The sequence below is a fragment of the Narcine bancroftii genome, chromosome 3, assembly GCF_036971445.1.
Source record: "Narcine bancroftii isolate sNarBan1 chromosome 3, sNarBan1.hap1, whole genome shotgun sequence".
NCBI classification, from domain to species: domain Eukaryota; kingdom Metazoa; phylum Chordata; class Chondrichthyes; order Torpediniformes; family Narcinidae; genus Narcine; species Narcine bancroftii.
The window spans coordinates 83,280,017-83,300,654 of record NC_091471.1 but is presented as its reverse complement, the minus strand read 5'-3'; the positions used below and the strand labels follow the sequence as shown (position 1 = coordinate 83,300,654).

The 20,638-nt window shown below is 42.7% G+C and overlaps 1 protein-coding gene across 3 annotated transcripts in view; it reads right to left on the bottom strand.

Annotated features, from left to right (window-relative positions):
* LOC138757317 (uncharacterized) overlaps positions 1–20,638 on the bottom strand; it is a 111,489-nt gene that overhangs the window by 70,090 nt on the left and 20,761 nt on the right. For all 3 annotated transcript variants that reach the window (XM_069924445.1, XM_069924444.1, XM_069924443.1), the window contains exon 4: positions 14,624–14,726. In XM_069924445.1, coding sequence (XP_069780546.1) covers positions 14,624–14,726 — 103 coding nt within the window. The remainder of the gene's footprint in view (positions 1–14,623; positions 14,727–20,638) is intronic.

Below are 20,638 nucleotides of genomic sequence, written 5' to 3'. Positions count from 1 at the left end.
CATCATTTATTATGCATGCTCAAATGTTAAACTCAATAAAAAAATTTGAGAAAGAAAGAGTTACAGGTCAATCATAGCTGCTCTAAGTTATCTCCATAATAATGAGAATGAAAAGGGTGATACTGTAGCGACACACGTTTGCAACGGCGAACTAGCCCTGCTTGTCACACGGGGCGGCGGGGCAAAGATAACGTCAAGGGACCGTCTCTTCCAGTCCTGACTGAAAGGGCCCATGCATCCTTGTGTCATCATGAATTGAGGGGCAGGACCAGAGACAGGCTTAAAGGCTGTAGCGCGGAATTCAAAATAAAGCATTTGTGATACCTGACTCACAGCCTGTTGCCTTAGTCTCTTCATTGTGCTTGCTCACAACCCACTACATTGGGTGACCCCGACGAGTCTCCACGTCCTGAAGACTCGACACAATGGAACCAGCAGCTGTAGGCGTCAGTGCGTTGAAGCTCCCAATGTTCTGGATGAACAGGCCCCATTTGGTTTGGCCAAGCACTGGCCCAGTTCCAGATCAAACAGATGAACTCTGATTCAATGAGATTGTGGTGAATGTCTCTCCTCTGGTGAGCCTTGCTGTACTAACATTGGCTGTCCATTATCTCTACTGTTAATGACACTCCCCTTGGGTATAACTGTGTATGCACCTATGGTCTTTCATTATTGTACCATGAGTTTCTGCTAATAAAAGCCATGATTATTCTTTGACCACATCGTCTTTGTCTACTTCATCAACTGGCACTTCAATTTTATTCGCAGAAATGGATGCAGCACTCAAGCCAGAGCGGCTGATAATCGACCAGTCTGCCCAGAAGGCCAAAGAAATTTTCAACCACTGGATTGCTCGTTTCAATTACTACATGGCTCAAAACAACGTGGTCGATGAGGCGATACAGTGGGGCCACCTGAACACTCTGCTGGGTGAGGTCCCTTTCGCTGTAACGCAAGGAGCTACCACTCTGGCTATAGCCCGGGAACGTCTGACTGCTAACTATGCAGTGCCATGGAATGAGGTACTTGCTCCACACCAGTTGCTGACTAGACGCCAGAAACCCAGGGAAAGTGATGCTACCTATGCACTGGACCTCGACTCGCTAGCAAACGAATGTGATGTCTGGGCAGTCAATGTGCAACAACACCGCAAGGCCTTGAAGCTGGATGCTTTTATCAACAGGATTGACTCCAGTTACATCCGACAGAGGCTGCTGGAGATGGACCCCTTAACCTATGACCGGGCAGTCACTCTAGCCAAAACACTGAGAAGTGCCATGCGGTCCAGTGAAATGCTAAAAACTGAAAATGGAACATCCAGGAGTGCTGGAACCCCGAAGGAAAGAAAAGGGCGAACTCCTGAAAAATGCTACTTCTTTGATAACAGCTGGTACTCCAAACAGAAGTGCCCGGCTCGATTTGCTGCCTGCAGCTATTGTGGGAAACTCGGCCACTTCGCTAAAGCGTGTAAGGCGAAAAGTACTCCCACTGATAAGAGGAAGAAAAGAAGCACCAAGAAAATGCGTCCTGGAGCTGCAGGAATGGAAGACAACTGTGAAAAGGGGGAATCTTCAGACGAGCAGGCTGAATTAACTTCAAGTGACAGCGAGGTGAAATCCCCTGTGATAGCTCAATTGACTCCAAAGCTTTGGGGATGTTACGGACTGGAACGGTTGACTATGAAGGGGGAGGTGAATGGTGAGACTCTTGATGTTCTAATAGACTCGGGGAGTACTGACAGCTACATCCACTAGAAAGTTGCCAGAGCCTTAAATTTGCGGAGATATCCAGCAAACCGAAAGATATCGATGGCTTGTAGTGGACTTACAAAAACCGTATGGGACAAGTGTAAAGTTACTTTAAATTTGCAGGGACATTGCCTTGCGGATGTGTGGCTCTTTATTATGCTGGAGCTCTGCGCCCCTGTGTTCATCGATCTCAGATGAACAGTGTAGTGTTAAATTTCGGTGGGCCACTACCCACACTTACCATCCCCCATGCTAGTTACTGTGGTCCGTCTTCATTAAAGATCAAAGCTTCTTCCCTTTTCAGTGATTTATCCCCTGAGTGTCAGCCGATTGCCACTAAGAGCTGTTCTTACAGCAAAGAGGATCGTGAGTTTATTAAAGTGGAGACCCAGAGACTGCTTAAAGAGGGAGTAATTGAACCTAGTAAGAGTCCGTGGCGGGCCCAAGTGGTAGTCATGAAAAATCACACTAAGAGACAACTAGCTATTGACTACAGCCTGACAATCAACCGATACATGAACCTGGATGCCTATCCCCTACCCACGCATCAATTAAATTATTAATCAGATAGTGCAATATAAAGTGTACTCCACTATCGACCTCAAAGCAGTTTATCACCAAATCCCATTAAGAAAAGGGAACGGCCTTATACGACTTTTGAGGCTGATGGGGGGGTTATACCAGTTTAAAAGGGTACCTTTTGGGGTCACTAATGGTGTGTCCGTGTTTCTGAGGGAAATGGATAAGATTGTTAGGACGTATGAGTTACAGGGTACGTTTCCCTATCTGGATAATGTCACTATCTGTGGGAAAACACAGGCTGAGCACGACAACAACTTAAAGAAATTTTTAGCAACAGCTAAAGAACTCAACCTTTCATTTAACGAGAGCAAATGTGTGTTCAACGCGACAGAGCTGCCCATTCTGGGCTACATTGTCCCCAGGGCAAAATGGTGCTCCTTAAGAAGTTACCACCCCCAGACTCAGCAAAAGCCTTAAAAGTTGTATGCGATTCTTTTCCCACTACTGCAAATGGGTTCGGGACTACGCCACGAAGGCACACCCTCTGTTTGACTCTAAATCTTTTCCTCTCTCTCCAATGGCCTTGAACGCTTTCGAGAGAATTAAAGCTGACATTGCCAAAGCTGCACTCTCGACCATTGAGAGGGATGTCCCATTCCAAGTGGAAACTGATGCCTCAGATTGTGCCTTGCAGGAACCCTTAATCAAAAGGGCAGACCTGTGGCATTCTTCTCCCGCACGTTACGCGAACCTGAACTTAAACATCCTGCCATTGAAAAAGAAGCTCAGGCTGTTATTGAAGCTGTTCGCAACTGGAGACACTTTCCAGCTGGCAGAAAGTTTACCCTGGTCACTGATCAGAAATATATAGCCTACATGTTCAGTACTAAACACAAAAGTAAAATCAAGAACGATAAGATGGCACGCTGGCGAATAGAACTCTCAACTTATAATTATGAGATCCAGTACAGACCAGGCAGGTTAAATGATCCCTCTGACGCATTGTCACGACCTGCTGCTGGTGCTCAGCTGGAGGGACTAAAAGAGATCCATAGCAGACTGTGCCACCCAGGTGTCACGAGGTACTTCCACTACATAAGGGTTAACAACCTTCCTTACTCTCTGGAAGAAGTCAGGAAGCTGTCTAAAAGCTGTTCCGTTTGCACAGAATGCAAACCACAAATACTTCAAACCTCCGGAGGCCACTCTCATCAAGGCAACCCGACCTTTTGAGAGGATTAGCTTAGATTTTAAAGGACCGTTACCATCCAACAACAAAAATGTATATTTCCTTACTGTAATTGATGAATATTCCAGATTTCCCTTTGTGATACCCTGCCCTGACGACTTGTCAGCGTCTGTCATTAAGTCACTTGACAGAATATTCAGCATTATTAGTTTTCCCAATTACATTCATACCGATAGGGGCTCAGAATTCTTGAGCGCTGAACTGCGGTGAGCCCTGCTACGGAAGGGGATTGCCACCAGCACCTCATCTACGTATATTTGCCTTTCCTAGGAAATCAGGAACTGTGATGGACTGGCCAGCCTGTTTATGCTGGTGAGCCATGCTGAACAGACCCCCCTAGTCCAACCAGTTCAGCTACTGCATACCAACCCCAACTACACTATGTTAAATTCCTGGACTGATCTAGCCTCGCCTGGTTCGCCCCTTCCTCACACCCCTACTCAGAGGGAGCCTGAGAGATTGGACTCACCACCCCCCCCTCCCCCAGCCTGTGACCCCCTAGTAAGCTTTCAGATGACCATGCTGAAGCTACACTGCCTCACTCTGGCGATTCTGGAGCGGGTCCAGAAGTTAGTGCTTCCCACACTACAGACCCAGGAACTGTACCAGTACCCAAGGTTGCAAAGGAGCCACCTGTTTTGAGAAGAAGCACCAGAATTTGTAAACAACCTGATAGGCTGACATATTCATAAAACATCTCATTATATTTCGATTGCTTGCTAGATACTGGCGTACTTTGGATGTTAGAGTATTCTCAATGCCAAACATGGTATCCATGTATCACTTGCTTCAGTCTTTCCTAGCAGCTGTTTTTTTGATTTTAACCCTTCTTCTGCTGGGGGGGAGACTGTAGTTAATGTCTGCCAAGCTGCCTGTCTCCCCTCTGGCGAGCCTTGCTGTACTAACATTGGCTGTGCATTATCTCTACTGTTGATACTCCCCTTGGGTATAACTGTGTATGCACCTATTGTCTATCATTATTGTACCATGAGTTTCCGCTAATAAAAGCCATGATTATTGTTTGACCACATCGTCTTTGTCTACTTCATCAACTGGCACTTCTATATCGTCAGCTCGCTCAACCAGGAGGCCCCCTCACGAGTCGATGACCTCATCCAGGTGCCACCAGAGGAAGGTAAATACATGGCTCTGAAAAACCTCCTCATTAGCATGTACAAACTCTCATGGCGCAAGAGGGCCACCAGGCTCTTGCACTTGGATGGCCTCGGCGATTGAACCCCCTCTGTCCTCATGGAAGAGATGTTCACACTGGCGGAAGGGCAGATGCCCTGCCTCATGATCAAGCAGGTGTTCCTCGAGGAAATGCTCGAAGACATCAGATTCCTGTTGGCTGACGCAGACTTCAGCAAACGACACAAGGTAGCGGTGCGAGCAAATGTTCTCTATCATTCCAAGCGCGAAGCCATAGACTCGGTCAGCTGCATTAGACAGCCACCAAGGACAATGCCCAAATCCACTCTACAACATGAGCAGGCCCCACCCTGCAAGAGAGCAGAAAGGTCCAATCCCAAATGGTGTTTATTCCACCAATGTTGGGGTATGTCCGCATGCAGGTGCTGCAAGTCGTGTTCATTCTCGGGAAACGATGGGGCCAGCGCTGTTAATGGCTGTGGCAGTTGGCCGACCAAACAGCCTTCTCCATGTCTGGGACAGCATCTCAGGCCACAGATTCCTCATGGACACAGGGGCGGAGATAAGAGTCATACCCCCTATGGCGCTCGAGATGGGCACAAAACCCCACAGACTGTCCCTGCACACTGCCCATAACACTGCCATCAGAACCTTTTGAAAAAGACAAATTCCTGCATGTTTTAGTGTCACCACCTTCCAATGTTCCTTCACGCTAGCTTCAGTAGAGAATCCTCTGTCGGCACAGATTGCCAGACGGTCAAGGTCCAGCAGCACACTAAGAACCAACTCCAGCAGTTCAATGCCCCGACCCACAGTTTCCAACACACGTCCACCTCGACATAGTTGCGCCCTTGCCAGTCTCCCAGGGGTCGCGCTACCTACTTATAGTGGTGGACAGGTTCACTCATTGGCCAGAGGCTATACCTATTCCGGACACCTCCACAGAAACATGCACCAGAGCTTTCCTCACCATCTGGGTCTCCAATTTTTGTGTCCCAGCAGACATTACCACCAATCGTTGGCTGCAGTTCACCATGCTCTTTGGACAGAACTCTCTAAACTCCTGGGCACCCAGCTGCATCACACCCCAGCTTAACACCCCCAAGCCAACAGGCTAGTCGAGCAATTTCATCACCATCTCAAATCAGCACTGATGGCACGCCTCAAGAAGCCCAACTGGGTGGATGAACTTCCAAGGGTTCTTCTGGGGCTACGCACGGCATCCAAGGATGACCTCAGAGCCTCCTCTGCTGAACTAGTTAGGGTGAGACCATTGCAGTGCCTGGCCAATTCCTCCCGTCAGCAACCAAACAGGACACCAATGTCATCCACAAAAGGTTACAGGATAAACTGGGCTCCCTTGCACCATCCCCGCCATTGTGATATGGTCAGCCACCCTGCAACTACCCCCCCCCCCCCAGACTTGTCCTCCTGTGAGTATGTATTCATGTGAAGGGGCAAGCGCAGGATTCCCTTCAGTGTCCTTTTGACGATCCATACAGGGTGCTGCACCGGAATGCTTCCACGTTCACTCTTGATATTGGGGGCAAGGAAGAGTTGTTCATACTGGACCATTTGAAACCAGCTCATCTGAACGTCCCAGCCAGTATAGGTCCCCCCCCACCAGTGCATAGAGGTCGGCCGCTGAAACAGCACACCTTACCCTCGACACATCCCGAGACCATCAGTGCCAGTCCTTGGGGCAGGGGGGGTGCCGATGCACATGTTGGCAATGGCAAACCGACCCCACCTGTCACGCGGGGCAGCAAGGAAGCCATTGCAAAGATGGGATCACAGAACCATCTCTTCCAGTCCAGACCAGTAGGGCCCGTGCGCAAGTGCCAGGACCGGAGAGGGGCTTAAAGGCTGCAGCGCGAAATTCAAAATAAAGCAGTTGCGATACTTGAGCTCATAGCCTGTTGTCTCAGTCTCTTCACTCCACTCGCACACAACACACTACAATACAAGAATACAATGAAGAAAATGGAGGAACTGGAGTTTGTTTTTATGCTACGCTTATGGGCTCATTTGCTGGAGGAGTTTCACAAGACCAGTCAGGCTCTCCAGGATTCACAGATTGCACTTACCACATGTACGAAGCTGTACACATCACTTTCCCACTTTGTTTAAAATATTTGATAAAAGTTTGATGATATTGAAGAAGAACCAAATCCAAACTGTCTGATGTAGAATACAAATCTGCAGGGAAAAGGAAAGTGAGAAAAAAAACAAGCCAGCAATGGTGCTGCATAGATGCTGATGAAGAGCTTTCTCCATGAGACAATTTTCAAGTGAAATCCTTCATTCCTATAATAGATCTCCTTGAAGCAAACATGAGCAGAAAAAGCAATTATGCTGCAAACAAATTTTCATTTTTAGTTGAGGCATAGATACATGAAGCAGTAGACACTTTGATGAAAGCATACCTAACAATGTTGATAGTAACCTTCCAGGTGAACTGAGGCACTTCCATGCTTATGTCAAGCAGAATTATCCAGAAAAAGGACAAATATCCCACAAAGATCTGTATCAAATCATCTTCCAAGACAAGATTTATTTAGTTTTCCCCAACGTGGAAGCAATATTACAATTTTTCTTATGTCTGATGGTAACAAATTGTTCAGGAGAAAGGTCACTTTCACAGCTAAAGAAAATCAACAATGAACGGAGAGCATTTTTCTCAAGAAAAACTGCCTGCACTTAGCATCATGTGAATAGAAAGCAAGAAACTGTGCAACATGTCATTTGAGGACACAATTTATGATTTTGTTTTTTGGAAATTGAAAGAAAATCTTTTAAGTTGTAGGCCTATCTGATATCATTTTTCTGATATTGCAAACAAGTTCATTATTACTTTTAACTATATAACAATTACAGCACAGAAACAGGCCAACTTGGCCCTTCTAGTCCATGCCAAAAACTTTCTCCCACCTAACCCCTCTGACCTACATTCAACCCGTTACCCTCCATTTCTTTCCCGTCCGTGTACATATCCAACTTCTCCTTAAATGCTAATATTGAGCCTGCCTCCACCACATCGTCTGGAAGCTCGTTCCAAACACCCACCATTTTCAGAGTAAAGAAGTCCCCTCATTTTCCTCTAAACTTTTAACCCCCCCCAACTCTCAGCTCATGTCCTCTTGTTTGTATCTCCCCTTTTCTTAAAGGAAAAGCCTCTCCACGTCCACTCCATCTATACCCCTAATATTTTAAATACCTCAATCAAATACTCTCTCAACCTTCTACACTCCAAAGAATAAAGACATAACTTATTTAACCTTTCCTTATAACTTAAACACTGTAACCCCAGCAACATTCTAGTAAATCTTCTCTGCACTCTCTCCAAATTGTTGATATCTTTCCAATACTTTAGTGATCAAAACTGTACACAATACTCCAAATTTGGCCTCACCAATGCCTTGTACAATTTTAACATAACATCCCAGCTCCTATACTCAATGCTCTGATTTATAAAGGTCAACATTCCATAAACATTCTTCACCGCCCTCTCCACATGTGACTTCACCTTCGGGGAACTATTATTCTGAGATCCCTCTGTTCTACTGCACTCTTCAATGCCCTTCCATTCACCATGTATGTCCTATTTTGATTAGCCCTACCCAAATATAACACCTCACATTTATCTGCATTAAACTCCATCTGCCATCTTTCAGCCCACTCTTCTAATTGGCCTAAATCCCTCTGAAAGCTTTGAAATCTTTCTTCACTAGCCATAGCTTTATCTATCTTATTATCATCCACATACTTCCTAAACCAATTTACAACCTCATCATCCAGATCATTAATATAACCATATAACCATTTACGGGGCGGAAGCAGCCCATGTTGGCCTTTCAAGTCCGCACCGGATATATGACAAACAGTAATTGACCCATTACTGAACCCTGACGTACACTACTAGTCACCGGCTTCCAATCTGACAAACAGTTATCTACCATTACTCTCTGGCATCTCCCATTCAACCATTGTTGCATCCATCTTACTGCTTCAATGTTAATACCTAGTGATTGAATCTTCCTAACTAACCTTCCCTGAGGAACCGTATAAAAGACCTTACTAAAGTCCATATATACAACATCCACTGCCTTACCTTCATCGACTTTCCTTGTAACCTCCTCAAAAAATTCAATAAGGTTTGTCAAATATGATCTTCCCTTCACAAATCCATGTTGACTGTTCCTAATCAAACCTTGCCTTTCCATATATACCATCTCTAAGAATAGAAACATAGAAACATAGAAGATAGGAGCAGGAGTAGGTCATTCGACCCTTCGAGCCTGCTCCACCATTCAACGAGATCATGGCTGATCTTAAAGTTCAGTACACCGTCCCCGCCTTCTCTCCATAACCTTTAAAACCCTTATACTGAAGAAATATATCTAATTCCCTCTTAAATATATTTAATGAACCTGACACTACTGCCCTCTGTGGCAATGAATTCCACAGATTCACCACCCTCTGGGTAAAGAAATTCCTCCTCATCTCGGTCCTAAATGGTTTGCCTATTATCCTCAAACCATGGCCCCGGGTTCTGGATTTTCCCATCAATGGAAACATCCCATCTGCATCCATTCTGTCCAGTCCTGCCAGAATTTTATATGTCTCTATGAGATCCCCTCTCAATCTTCTAAACTCCAGCGAGTACAATCCCAATTTGCGCAATCTTTCCTCATAAGTCATTCCTGCCATTCCAGGTATCAGCCTGGTGAATCGCCTCTGCACTCCCTCCATTGCAAGAACATCCTTCCTTAGATAAGGTGACCAAAACTGCGCACAATACTCCAGGTGTGGTCTCACCAAGGCCCTGTACAGCTGCAGTAAGGTATCCTTGTTCCTATACTCAAACCCTCTTGTTATGAAGGCCAACATACCATTTGCCTTTTTAACCGCCTGCTGTACGTGCATGCTCGCCTTCAGAGACTGAAGTACAAGTACCCCTAGGTCTCTCTGCACTTCCCCATCTCTTAATCTATTGCCATTCAAATAGTAATCTGCCCTCTGGTTTGTATTACCAAAGTGGATAACCTCACATTTATCCACATTGTAGTGCATTTGCCATGTATCTGCCCAGTCCCTCAATTTATCCAAATCACACTGGAGCTTCCTGACCCCCTCTTCCGTGCACACAACCCCTCCTAGCTTAGTGTCATCTGCAAATTTGGAGATATTACATCCAATCCCCTCATCCAGATCAATACTTTCTATCAACTTACCCACCACTGACGTCAAACTTACAGGACTATAATTACTAGATTTACTCCTTGCACCTTTTTTCAAAATAATGGAACTCCATGAGCTACCTCCAATTCGCCGCACCATTCCCATTACTAATGACATTTTAAATACCTCCGTCAAAGCCCCTACTATTTCTATACTAACCTCCCTCAAGTTCCTAGGGAATATCTTGTCAGGACCTGGAGACATATCCACCTCTATTTCCTTAAAAGCACCAGAACGTCGTCCTCTTTAATCATCATCATTTCCATAATTTTCTACTTACTTCCCTTCCTTTTCACAGATCAATATCCTTCTCCTTAGTAAATACTGAAGAAAAAAAACTTCAAAATCTCCCCCATCTCCACACATAGCCATCCACTCTCATTCTCTCAGGGAACAATTTAATCCCTCACTATCCTTTTGCTTCAAATATATCTGTAGAAACTATTAGGATTGATTTTCACCTTACTTGACAAAGCAACCTCATATCTCCTCTTAGCCTTTCTAATTTCCTTTTTAAGATTCTTTTTACATTCTTTATATTCCTTGAAAACCTAATTTATTTCATGCTGACTATACTTTTTGTACACCTCTCTCTTTTTCTGAACCATATTTCCAATAACCCTTGAACTCCAAGGCTCCCTAAAACTTGTAACCTTTCCTTTCATCCTAACAGGAACATTCCATCTCCATATCATTAAAATTTTACCTTTGAAATGCCCTCCATTTTCCTTCTACATCCTTCCCATGAAACAATTTCTCGCAGTCCAGACCTTCCAATCTATTCTCATCCCCTCAGAATTATCCTTTCTCCAATCAAAAGTCTCATCCCTGGGTTCAAACCTATTTTTCTCCATAACTGTTTGGAAACCAATAGTATTATGATCACTGAACCCAAAGTGCTTCCCAACACACACCTCCATCACCTGACCGATCTAATTTCCTAAAAGCAGATCCAACACTGCTTATATTAATAAAAGTGATCCTAATTAATATATATATATATATAAAATGCTGACAAAACATGTATGTTAAAATTATTTTTAAAATGAAAGTATTCTTTCCAGGCTATACTATATTATAATCTATGATAAGAGATCAAGCCAACCAAATGACAAATATATAATCAATCAATGCATTCACTTGAATATAATTTGTATTTTTCACTTTTCACTTTAGCCTTGCTGCTAAATAATTAAAATGTATGGACGTTTTTGAGTTTTGTGAGACCTTCTGGTGCAATATTTTAACAAGGGGCCTCCAAGCTTTATATAGCCTAGGGCCTCACCAAGTCTAAATCTGGCACTATTTATCTTCTATAGATGCTAAAAAGATCAGTTGAGTTCCTCCAGCGTTTTGGTGTGTTAACTAACTGTGTAAATACTGCAGATGCAATCTAACCAGGACTTTAATTCAGCAGTAGATAATGGTGATGATTCATTTTATTGTCATTGTCTAGAAATACCTAAAATCTCAGTTTACAGTTACAAAAGCTGCCTAACAATACAGTACTACACAATTATTTACTAGAATTAGACATGGTACAGCAAGTCAGGTCTCAACAAGATGTTAAAATGTCCGCCATTCAAATGGAGAAGAACATTTCCCCTAATCTCCGAGGCCACAGTGGATTACACATTCCTCCATTCCAAGTCAGGTTTGATGACTCCCCATGTTATAAAGTCCACTGGCATTAGGAAGAGTATACATCGTGCAGTCATAGTTCACGGAACTTTCCGAACTCCAGCATCAACCATCACGAGGCCCTGAACAAAGCATCCTCATGACCTCTATAGTCACCACAAGGGCCTGGGTAGGGTGTCTCTGAGTCCTTCAATTCTGACATGGCTTTGCAGCTCCCAGTTGCACCCGGACGCCTCACCAGATCTGCAGCTCCACCTTCAGTCCTTGTCCTTTGATATCAGGAACCCCAGCGATGACCCGAAGTTGCCTGAAAATCACCAGACTGCCATAACTGTCTTGACCCCTCTACTAGGCTGCATTCGGAGATCCATTTTTTTTCAACGATTGAGTCCTTCACAAATCCACAGCATCAGCACGAATCAGCTTCTGTTCAGCACTCTTCCCTGCATTGCACAACTCACTGCAGTCTGATGTCCAAATTCATCAAATTAAAAAGTGAGTACAGCTCTAGGATCTATGTTTCATTTGTAGTATGATAGGCTATATTATATTTTTTTTTAAAAAGAGATAGATTGTTGGGGGGGGGGGTTTAGTGTAGGTCACCACAAACAGAGTAACACTTCACAAAAGACATCTCATTTTAAAATGTAAGAGCTATGAATAAGGAGAGACTTCATGTCCACAGTGACTTCACAGAAACTTTGAAGAATGCCTATGGAGACTTCACAAGTAGGTGTTAATTGGACTGATGCTGTGGAATAAATGAACTACTGTTTTGAAAGCAGCAGATAAACTGGCTCAAGAAACTGATTCCCGTGCCACAATCTGTCTGGTTGCAGTTTGCTGTTCTAAGAAGGCCATGTGGTTTTGCAAGCAGAGAATGAGAAAAGACCAAAGTGGCTTTCTCCAAGAGAGAGAGAGAGAGGATTTAGTTGGAGTTCTGCAGTGGCTTTTGGAGGCTGCAGCATGACAAGCTGGTAGCTTGTGCAGGCCCCATTTTGGAATGCGGGTTGTGAGTTCTGAGTTCAGGCTGGTAAAAAAAACCCTTGTAGTCCTTACAAGAGGAAATGGCTGGCTAGAGTGTTTCACATGAAATAAGGGAAACAAGAGGAATTCTGTGGTGACCTGGAAGAAGAGATTATTAGTTGGAAAACCCATGATGGGGCAAGTTTCTTTGGCAAGACAATGAAGAATTGATCGTGGGAAATCAGTTTGTGTGTCCAATGAGCAACAGATCTCTCTCTGAAACCAAGAATCTTCTCAAGTGGTAACCATTTAACTCTTCACTAGAGCCTGGTGAAAATTCATAAATGTTAAATTCTGCGGATAGCATAAGAATTGCCTGATACCTGTAAACTTGGACAAGTGAGAAACAAGATTGACTGTGAATCAAAGAACTTTCCTGCATATATACACATTACATACACATGCACTTAAAATAAGAAGGGGGTTGTGATAGCACAGATTCTATCACCAATGTACCTATGTAGGATGACTATGATTGGCTGAGAGTGTAGCCACACCTACTGGTAGGTCTTAAAGGATTGCTCCTAGCCAGACCAGGTCATTCTGGACTGGTCGACCTACTTGTGAAATGCTCCAGTCTTTTAGTTAATAAAAGCCTTGGTTTGGAACAACAAGTCTTTGGTTCTTTCGACGCACAGTACAGGGGTTAAATTAAGTTAATAGTAATAAGTTAGAGTTTGGTCCTGTTTTCATGCTTAAAGATAATTAAAAGCAACTTTTGCTTAAGTAACCATTTGTCTTGGTAAATTTCTATTGCTGCTGGGTTTTGGGGTCTTCTGGCCCCATAACAGCAGCAACTGTAACTGAGAGAAACTGCGGCAGACCCAGTCCACATCACTATCTTAACCAGCAAATTATTCTCTTCTGAAAGCTCCCACCTTGAATATTTGTGCTTTTGTCTTCAACGTTTTAGTAAAGTGCCCTCAGTGACCCTAAATTTCTTTCCATTCCATGGTTCCAAACTTTTGTCATTTCAAGAAAAATCCTTAGCTCCAGCCAATGTATGGATTGAAAAGAATTTCATTGAAATCTGTCAATATATCTTTATCTATCACTATTTCATTGTAATTTAATGCATCATTTTGCAATTATGATATCAATTTCCATGCCATAGGTAAACTTGAATACATGTCACATTATTATTGAAATAATTAACATAGAAAAAGCCACAGTCAATTTCACTGTGGGACATCACTTGCCACTTCATGCTATTCAATTACGCTAATTTTTCTCTTCTATGCAGAACCATTCTCCTTACTGGCTCATTGATTTCCCTTCATATCCAAGAGTTATCCTCTTTGCCAATAGTTTCTACATGGGACCTTATCAAATTCTTTCACGAAATCAAAACAAGTTCTGTATATGTCAGGGGTGTTACTCAACTCTTATGCTTTATAAATCAACAATGATTCCACCCAGTCATCATGATTTCCTGATTGTTTTGTACATGATTACATGCTCCAATAACTTCCCCAGAACATACAGGCAGTGGGCTATTGATGACTCGAGGCAAGGAACCCACGGAGGGTGTGGGCTGCTGGCGACTGCGGTCAAGGGATTTGAACCAGGCTGCAGACTGCTGGAGACTGCCTAAAGATTGGTTGCTGAGCTGCCATCCTCCAAACTGAGATGTGAGAGGGTGCAGGGGTTGTTGAAGGCTTCCTGATCTGGAGCTCAGGTTGCCAATGGTTTGGACTGATGATGGTCAGTCTGTGGCTGCGGAGGATGCAGAAGCGCTGCATCTCAGTGTCTCGTGGGGGGAGGTGAGTGGGAGTGGGGGGTGGGGGGACTCACTTCTCTTTCTCTGACTATCGGGATAATAGATTTCAAATATTCTATTTTTGTTTATTCTTTCCTTTTTAAGCAGTGGAGATAAATTTGAAATGCTATAATTTATATTCAATTAATTTTTCTTTAACCACCAGATTCTGAAATTGAATTTAACATTTAACTTGCAATTGCAAAATCTAAAAGATTTGGCAAAGATATGGTATCTAATCTGTAAAATAATTGGCTTTAAAACTAATATGGAAGATATACATACGAACTGAGCAACTTGGCATGGTTCCAGTGGCCATCGGAATTGGACTGTGCTTTTGTTCTTGATGTGAATTGTGATGTCAAGGACTGAGTACTTGGCTCTATACCTAGAAAGCAAAACAAAGAACTACATAAATGAAAGGCACCAAAGGTGATTCACTTTGATGTCATGCATCTTTAGAACACAGAAAGAAGGAACTCTTTTCCATGTTGAACATAAAACAGTTCAGCTTAGGAAAAGGTCACTTGGCCCATGATGCCTGCACCAAACACTACACCATCTTGCACAAGATCCATATATAAGCCTCTTAAGCACTGGCTTCCACCACTGCCGCCAGCATCCCATTCCAGACACCTACTACACGCTTTATAATACAGACAGCATCGATAAAATAAAATGATAGTGACGCTACGAAAGCTGCTGCAACATCAAGGTTACTGCTGGAACAGAACTGCGGAGAGTTGGGAACAGGAGACACAGTGCTCCTCTGCAGGGTTCTAGTGACAGCACTTTACACGTTTTAAATGGTCTGTTAAAGGAGCTATCAGTGGGTTATTTTAAAATCCTGCATCTGTGGGATCTTGGCCCAAGATAGCAATGTCTGTGTTCGACAGTAGCCTTGAGGAGTTGCAGACTCCAGGGAAGCAGAGGAATGGTGCAGGGCACTAGAAAACCAACCCCGCCCCGCCCCCCCATCCCGTTTGAGAAGAATAGGCAGAGGATATGACCCTGCAGGATGTTGACCTTGGCAAAGGACTGGTGAGGGGCTCTGCAGCTGAAGAACACATAGGCAGTGGACTGTTGATGACTCCGGTCAAGGGGCTCACACCAGGCTGGAGACTAACTTGAGATTGGCTGCAGAGGTGCTATCCTCAGAATCAGGATGTGACAGGGTGCAGAGGGCATAGACGGCTCCCTGATAGTGTTGAAGGTTTGGATCTGGAGCTCAGGTTGACAATGGTTTCGATTGGTCTCTGTGGCAGCGGAGGATGCAGGAGTACTGGTGGAGAATCCATGGACACTCAGTGACTCTGTGGGGACTCACTTCTCTTTTCCTGACTGTAAGGGGCGCTGGGCAATTTCTGTTGATGGTAAATCTTTGCCTGTCTTTCAGCAGACTAATCAATTTTGAGTATATCTGTTTTATTACCCTTTCCAAAGCTTTCTCATCATTCTTGTAATGGATCAAGCAGGAAAGCAAGTCTGTCCAAACAAAAGATTTTTTTAGCTGGCACATGCCTTCCTTACTCTTAATGGCTTGACCAATGAAGGCAAGCATGCCAAACACTTCCTTTATCAACCGATGTTGCCACTTCCTGGGAGTTCTGGACTTTGACCCCCAGATCCCTCTGTCCATCAAGTCCTGCCAGTTTTTCCTTTCATTTTACCTCCGAAAGTGGAAAACCTCATGCTTATTCATCTGCGCAAAGAAGATGTTGCCAGGACTTGAGGAACTGAGTTACAGGGAAAATTAAAAGGTTAGGACATTATTTCCTGGAGCATCGAAGAATAAGGGAGATTTGATATAGGGATATAAAATTATAAGTAAATCCAAGCACAATTTTTCTATTGAGATGAGGTGTGACAAGAACTAGAGGACATGGGTTAAGGGTGAAAGGAAAGATGTCCATGTGGATCTTCTTCACACAGAGTGATGAGAGTGTGAAGTGGTCAACAATTTGGACATTTGAAGAAAATTTTCAGTAAGTACATAGATGGGAGAGGCCTAGTTGACTATGATCCAGACATGGGTCAATGGAACCAGGTAGAATAAAAGTTCATCATGGACAAGATGGTCTGAAATGCTAATTTCTGTGTTGAAGCGTTATATGGTTGTACATCCTGCTCTATATTTGAGAGCCCGCTATCCTGTTCCCAACTCCACCAATCTATCATCTTCATTTACTAGCCCACCCACCTACAATTTCATTTAAGCACTGCCTGTTTTTGCTTACACCTGACAAAGGGGCCCTTTGGTTACCTTTTACATAGTCTCCAGGCTGTGTGATCTGTGGATGAGTTTTTCCAGCACATTTGTGTCTTACGGCCCAAGCCTCTCAAAATGTTCTTGTTTAACTACATTTTCATCCGTCAATTTATAGACCACAAGCAACAGTAACACTGATCCCTAAGGCCAGAATAACATCCTTCTTTCGCTATCCTTTGTCTTCTATAGGCAAGCCAATTCTGAATCCATGATCAATTTAACAAGGATCCCGTGCATCTGGACCTTCTGGATCATGAAGGACCTGGAGAAAAGCCTGACGAAAATTCACAGCCCTACCCTCATCAACCACCTTTATCATCTCCCAAAAAAACTCAAGTAAATCAAGACCTGCCCTTCATAAAGCCATGCTGATTGCCCTAATCTGGCCATCCCTTTCAAAAGTACACAAATCTTATCCCCAAGTTTCCCCCACAATAGTTTTCCTATCAAAGATGAGGGTCACAGGCCTATAATATCCCAACAGATCTGACTGTGAGAGCTCTGGGTGCAGGGCAAGCCCACAGCCTGGCGGTTGATGTCATAAAGGTCCCAGGAGCTGCAAGCGTCATCAGGTTCCAAGGGATTTAAAAGTGCACAAGAGTTCTATGAAAGTCAGTTGGTTCAACTCACTTTTGATTCTGCGTGGTTCTTGCACTCGCCGCGTGACTACACACTAGATTTCATTATATGTGGACAATTTATTAGTTTATATTTCTGATCCTAAGAAATCTATTCCTCTTTCTGAATTCGGTAGTTTTTCAGGATGTACATTAAATCTTTATAAGAGTGAATTTTTTCCTATGAATAATCAGGAATATCTATATTATCAAATACCTTTTAAAGTTATTAAGAACCAATTTACTTATTGGGTATTAAAATTATGAGAAATTTTAAGAATCTGTACAAATTAATTATCTCTCACTGATAGAATATATGAAATAAACGCTTTCCAGATGGTCTCCCTATGGCGCTATCGAAATAACACAGTTAAAATGATAATTTTATATACTTTTCAAGCAGTATCTTCCTTTGTCCCTAAAGTATTTTTTGACAAGGTAGACTCTAAGATATCATCTTACATTTGGAATAACAAAAGTCCTAGATTGAGCAAACCTTTTTTGCAGAAACAAAAGAAAGATGGAGAAATGGCTCTCCCTAATTTTAGATTTTATTATTGGGCTATTAATATCTGATATATTAACTTTTGGATTTATTATTCAGACATACATGAATGTCCTTTATGGGTAGATTTGGAGAGGAATTCAGTTGGGGGGTACTCGTTGGCCTCATTACTGGGAGCTCCTCTACCCTTTGCATTATTCAAAATTAAAAGACAAGATATTAACCCAGTTTTTAAGATCATGATAAGACTTTGGTCCCAGTTTCGTAAATTCTTTGAGTTTAATAATTTTGTTTTATCCCGTAAAATACATCTTCATTTCTTTTTTAAAGCATCATTGATTGATCAGGAATTTCAATATGGAAAACTAAAGGAGTAATATCCTTTTCAGACCTATTTGCAGGACACTGATTAATGTCTTTCAATCAGTTAACAGACAAATATGATTTAGGCAAGGCACAATTTTTTAGGTATTTGCAAATTAGGGACTTTCTGCATACTTCCAAATTACCCTTCTGCTACCCATCTAATATGATAGGCATCCTTATTAAGGAATATCCACCTCAAAAAGGGTTAATAGTTACAATATATAATCAGTTACCTAACTTGTGATCGATATCCAGTGATTAAAATTAAAGGTGCTTGGGAATTGGAATTCCAAGAATTGCTTCTGGATGATTAATGGGATTGTGGCGATGTGAGCAGTGGAAGAATCACAGCCACCACGTTGAGGGTCATTAAAGACAGGTTTTATTCAAATTCAGCGCGCCCCTTTAAGGGCAGCATGAGCTCAGTCACCTGGTGCATTGTGACATCATAATCGCTGCCCAGGGTGCGCACTGGAAGGGATGCTGGAGTCAGAGAGAAACCTCTGACGACGCCATTTCCCCATGGCTGCCCCGCCACGTGGCATGGGACGGTTCGCCATGAGGATCATATTTTTCGACTAGTAAATACTTCATCAATTTGTGCCCGTCATTCCTTGATTCAGTTCAAGGTGGTACATCAGGCACATATATCTGTTGGCCCATATTATTCCCCAATGTAAACCCTATTTGTGATAAGTGCAAATTTGAGATGGCCACTTTAACTCATATGTTCTAATCATGTTCAAAACTAGATAATTTCTGCAAAGGTGTCTTTGAAACCCTAACAAAAGTTCTAGGATTAGAATTACAACAAAATCTATTAACAGCTATTTTTGGAATCATACCAGCAGAGACTGGGTGCCATCCCTGTCTTCGCCCAGAGAATAATTGCCTTTTCAACCTTATTGGGTAGAAAAGGCATAATACTTAAATGGAAGGATTCTAACCCACCCACTCTACTTCAATCGCTCTCATGCTTGAGTTTGGAGAAAATTGGGAGTAGGACATTTGATACATCTTTTAAATTTGAAGAAATTTGGCGACCGTTTATTCAATATTTCCATATAGTTTAAGAATTATAATTTTATACTGAATTTTCTCCTGGTTCCTTATGGTAAATTTTGTTTTTAACCAGGAAATTCTTTGTTTTCCTACTTTACTCTCAGAATGGACAGCCCAGTCCCTCTTTCATTTTTTTTGTTAAAGGGGATCTTGCAATAAAAATATTTTTTTCTTTCAATTTTATAAGAAGAGAACTTATGGTTAATATATATTTCTTACACACTTGTAAATGCAAGTCTCCTCAACAAACAGATTGAAAAAGAAATAAAAATGCAAGGTAAATGGAAATAAACTTTCTGCTAACAGAGGAGACTAAACACAGAGTGATGGAAGTTTGGAACTCTGCCTCAAATGGCACATACCATTAGGTACATATAATATTCTTGTTAACAAAGTCTGTTGTGGGATGCTGGGCAAAAAGAAAAGATCTTGTTCAACCAATGTACCCTTAAGAAGCTAAAGACCTAATTTTTGTCCTACATTCCAATCTTCCCATTTCTATGGACAGCAAAGTTGAGAATATTCCCTTTACTGACTCCAGTAATTGTGGACATTGCAACATTTGTAGTAGCTCCGTTACTTCTGATTGAAAGAATGTGTGCACATTATCAGGAAACAGAAAATCAGAGAATACTGAACAGAGATCAGGAGAATACCGAATCCTGCTAAATATTGGACCAGAGTAATTAAAGATCCAATAAAAAGCAGGTCAGAAAGTGAGAAAGCAGGTAAGAAATGGTGGAACGGTTAGCACAAAGCTTTTGTAGAGCTGGCGTCCCAGATTCAAATTCGGCACTACCGTAAAGAGTTTGTACATTCTTCCACTGAGTTTCCCAAGTACAGAGTTGGTAGGTTAATTGGGTGCATTTGGGCAGTGCAGGTTCATGGGCTAGAAAGTTTGTGGGTTATGGTGATACAGACACTACACTGGCTGCACTCCTACCAGCCTACTGCAGGGGACAACCACTGTACCTGCAGGTAGGCAACCTGGGAGGCTGGCCCAATCTGCCTGCTATCAATCACTGGCCCGTATAATGACTGGAGCCAGCCCCTATGGGGATATCAGACACGTGGAGCCAGCAATATACTGAGACCTTGTGTGTACAAGTTTAAGCGAATTAAAGCCTGTTGTACAGCGTGTGGCCTTTGCATCAGAATTCTTTGCTCACATGGGTGTAGGTAAATGGGAAAAGACAGAAAAATGATTCGGCACAGACTTGAGGGCTGAAGGGGCCTATCTCTGTGCTGTTCTATGGTTCTATGGGCCTGAAACTGTGCTGCATCTCTAAATAAAAAAAAAGTACAGTGCTGTAATTAAAAAAAAAATCAATGCACTGCATAATGATGAAAATCTGTAATTAAAAACAGTGTTGGAAATATTCAGCAGGTCAGGCAATATTTGGAAATTTTAAAATTACTTTTTTTTTCCAAACACCTCTTTTATTTTACAGAAGATTCTAGCAATGTTACAATCTTAATAT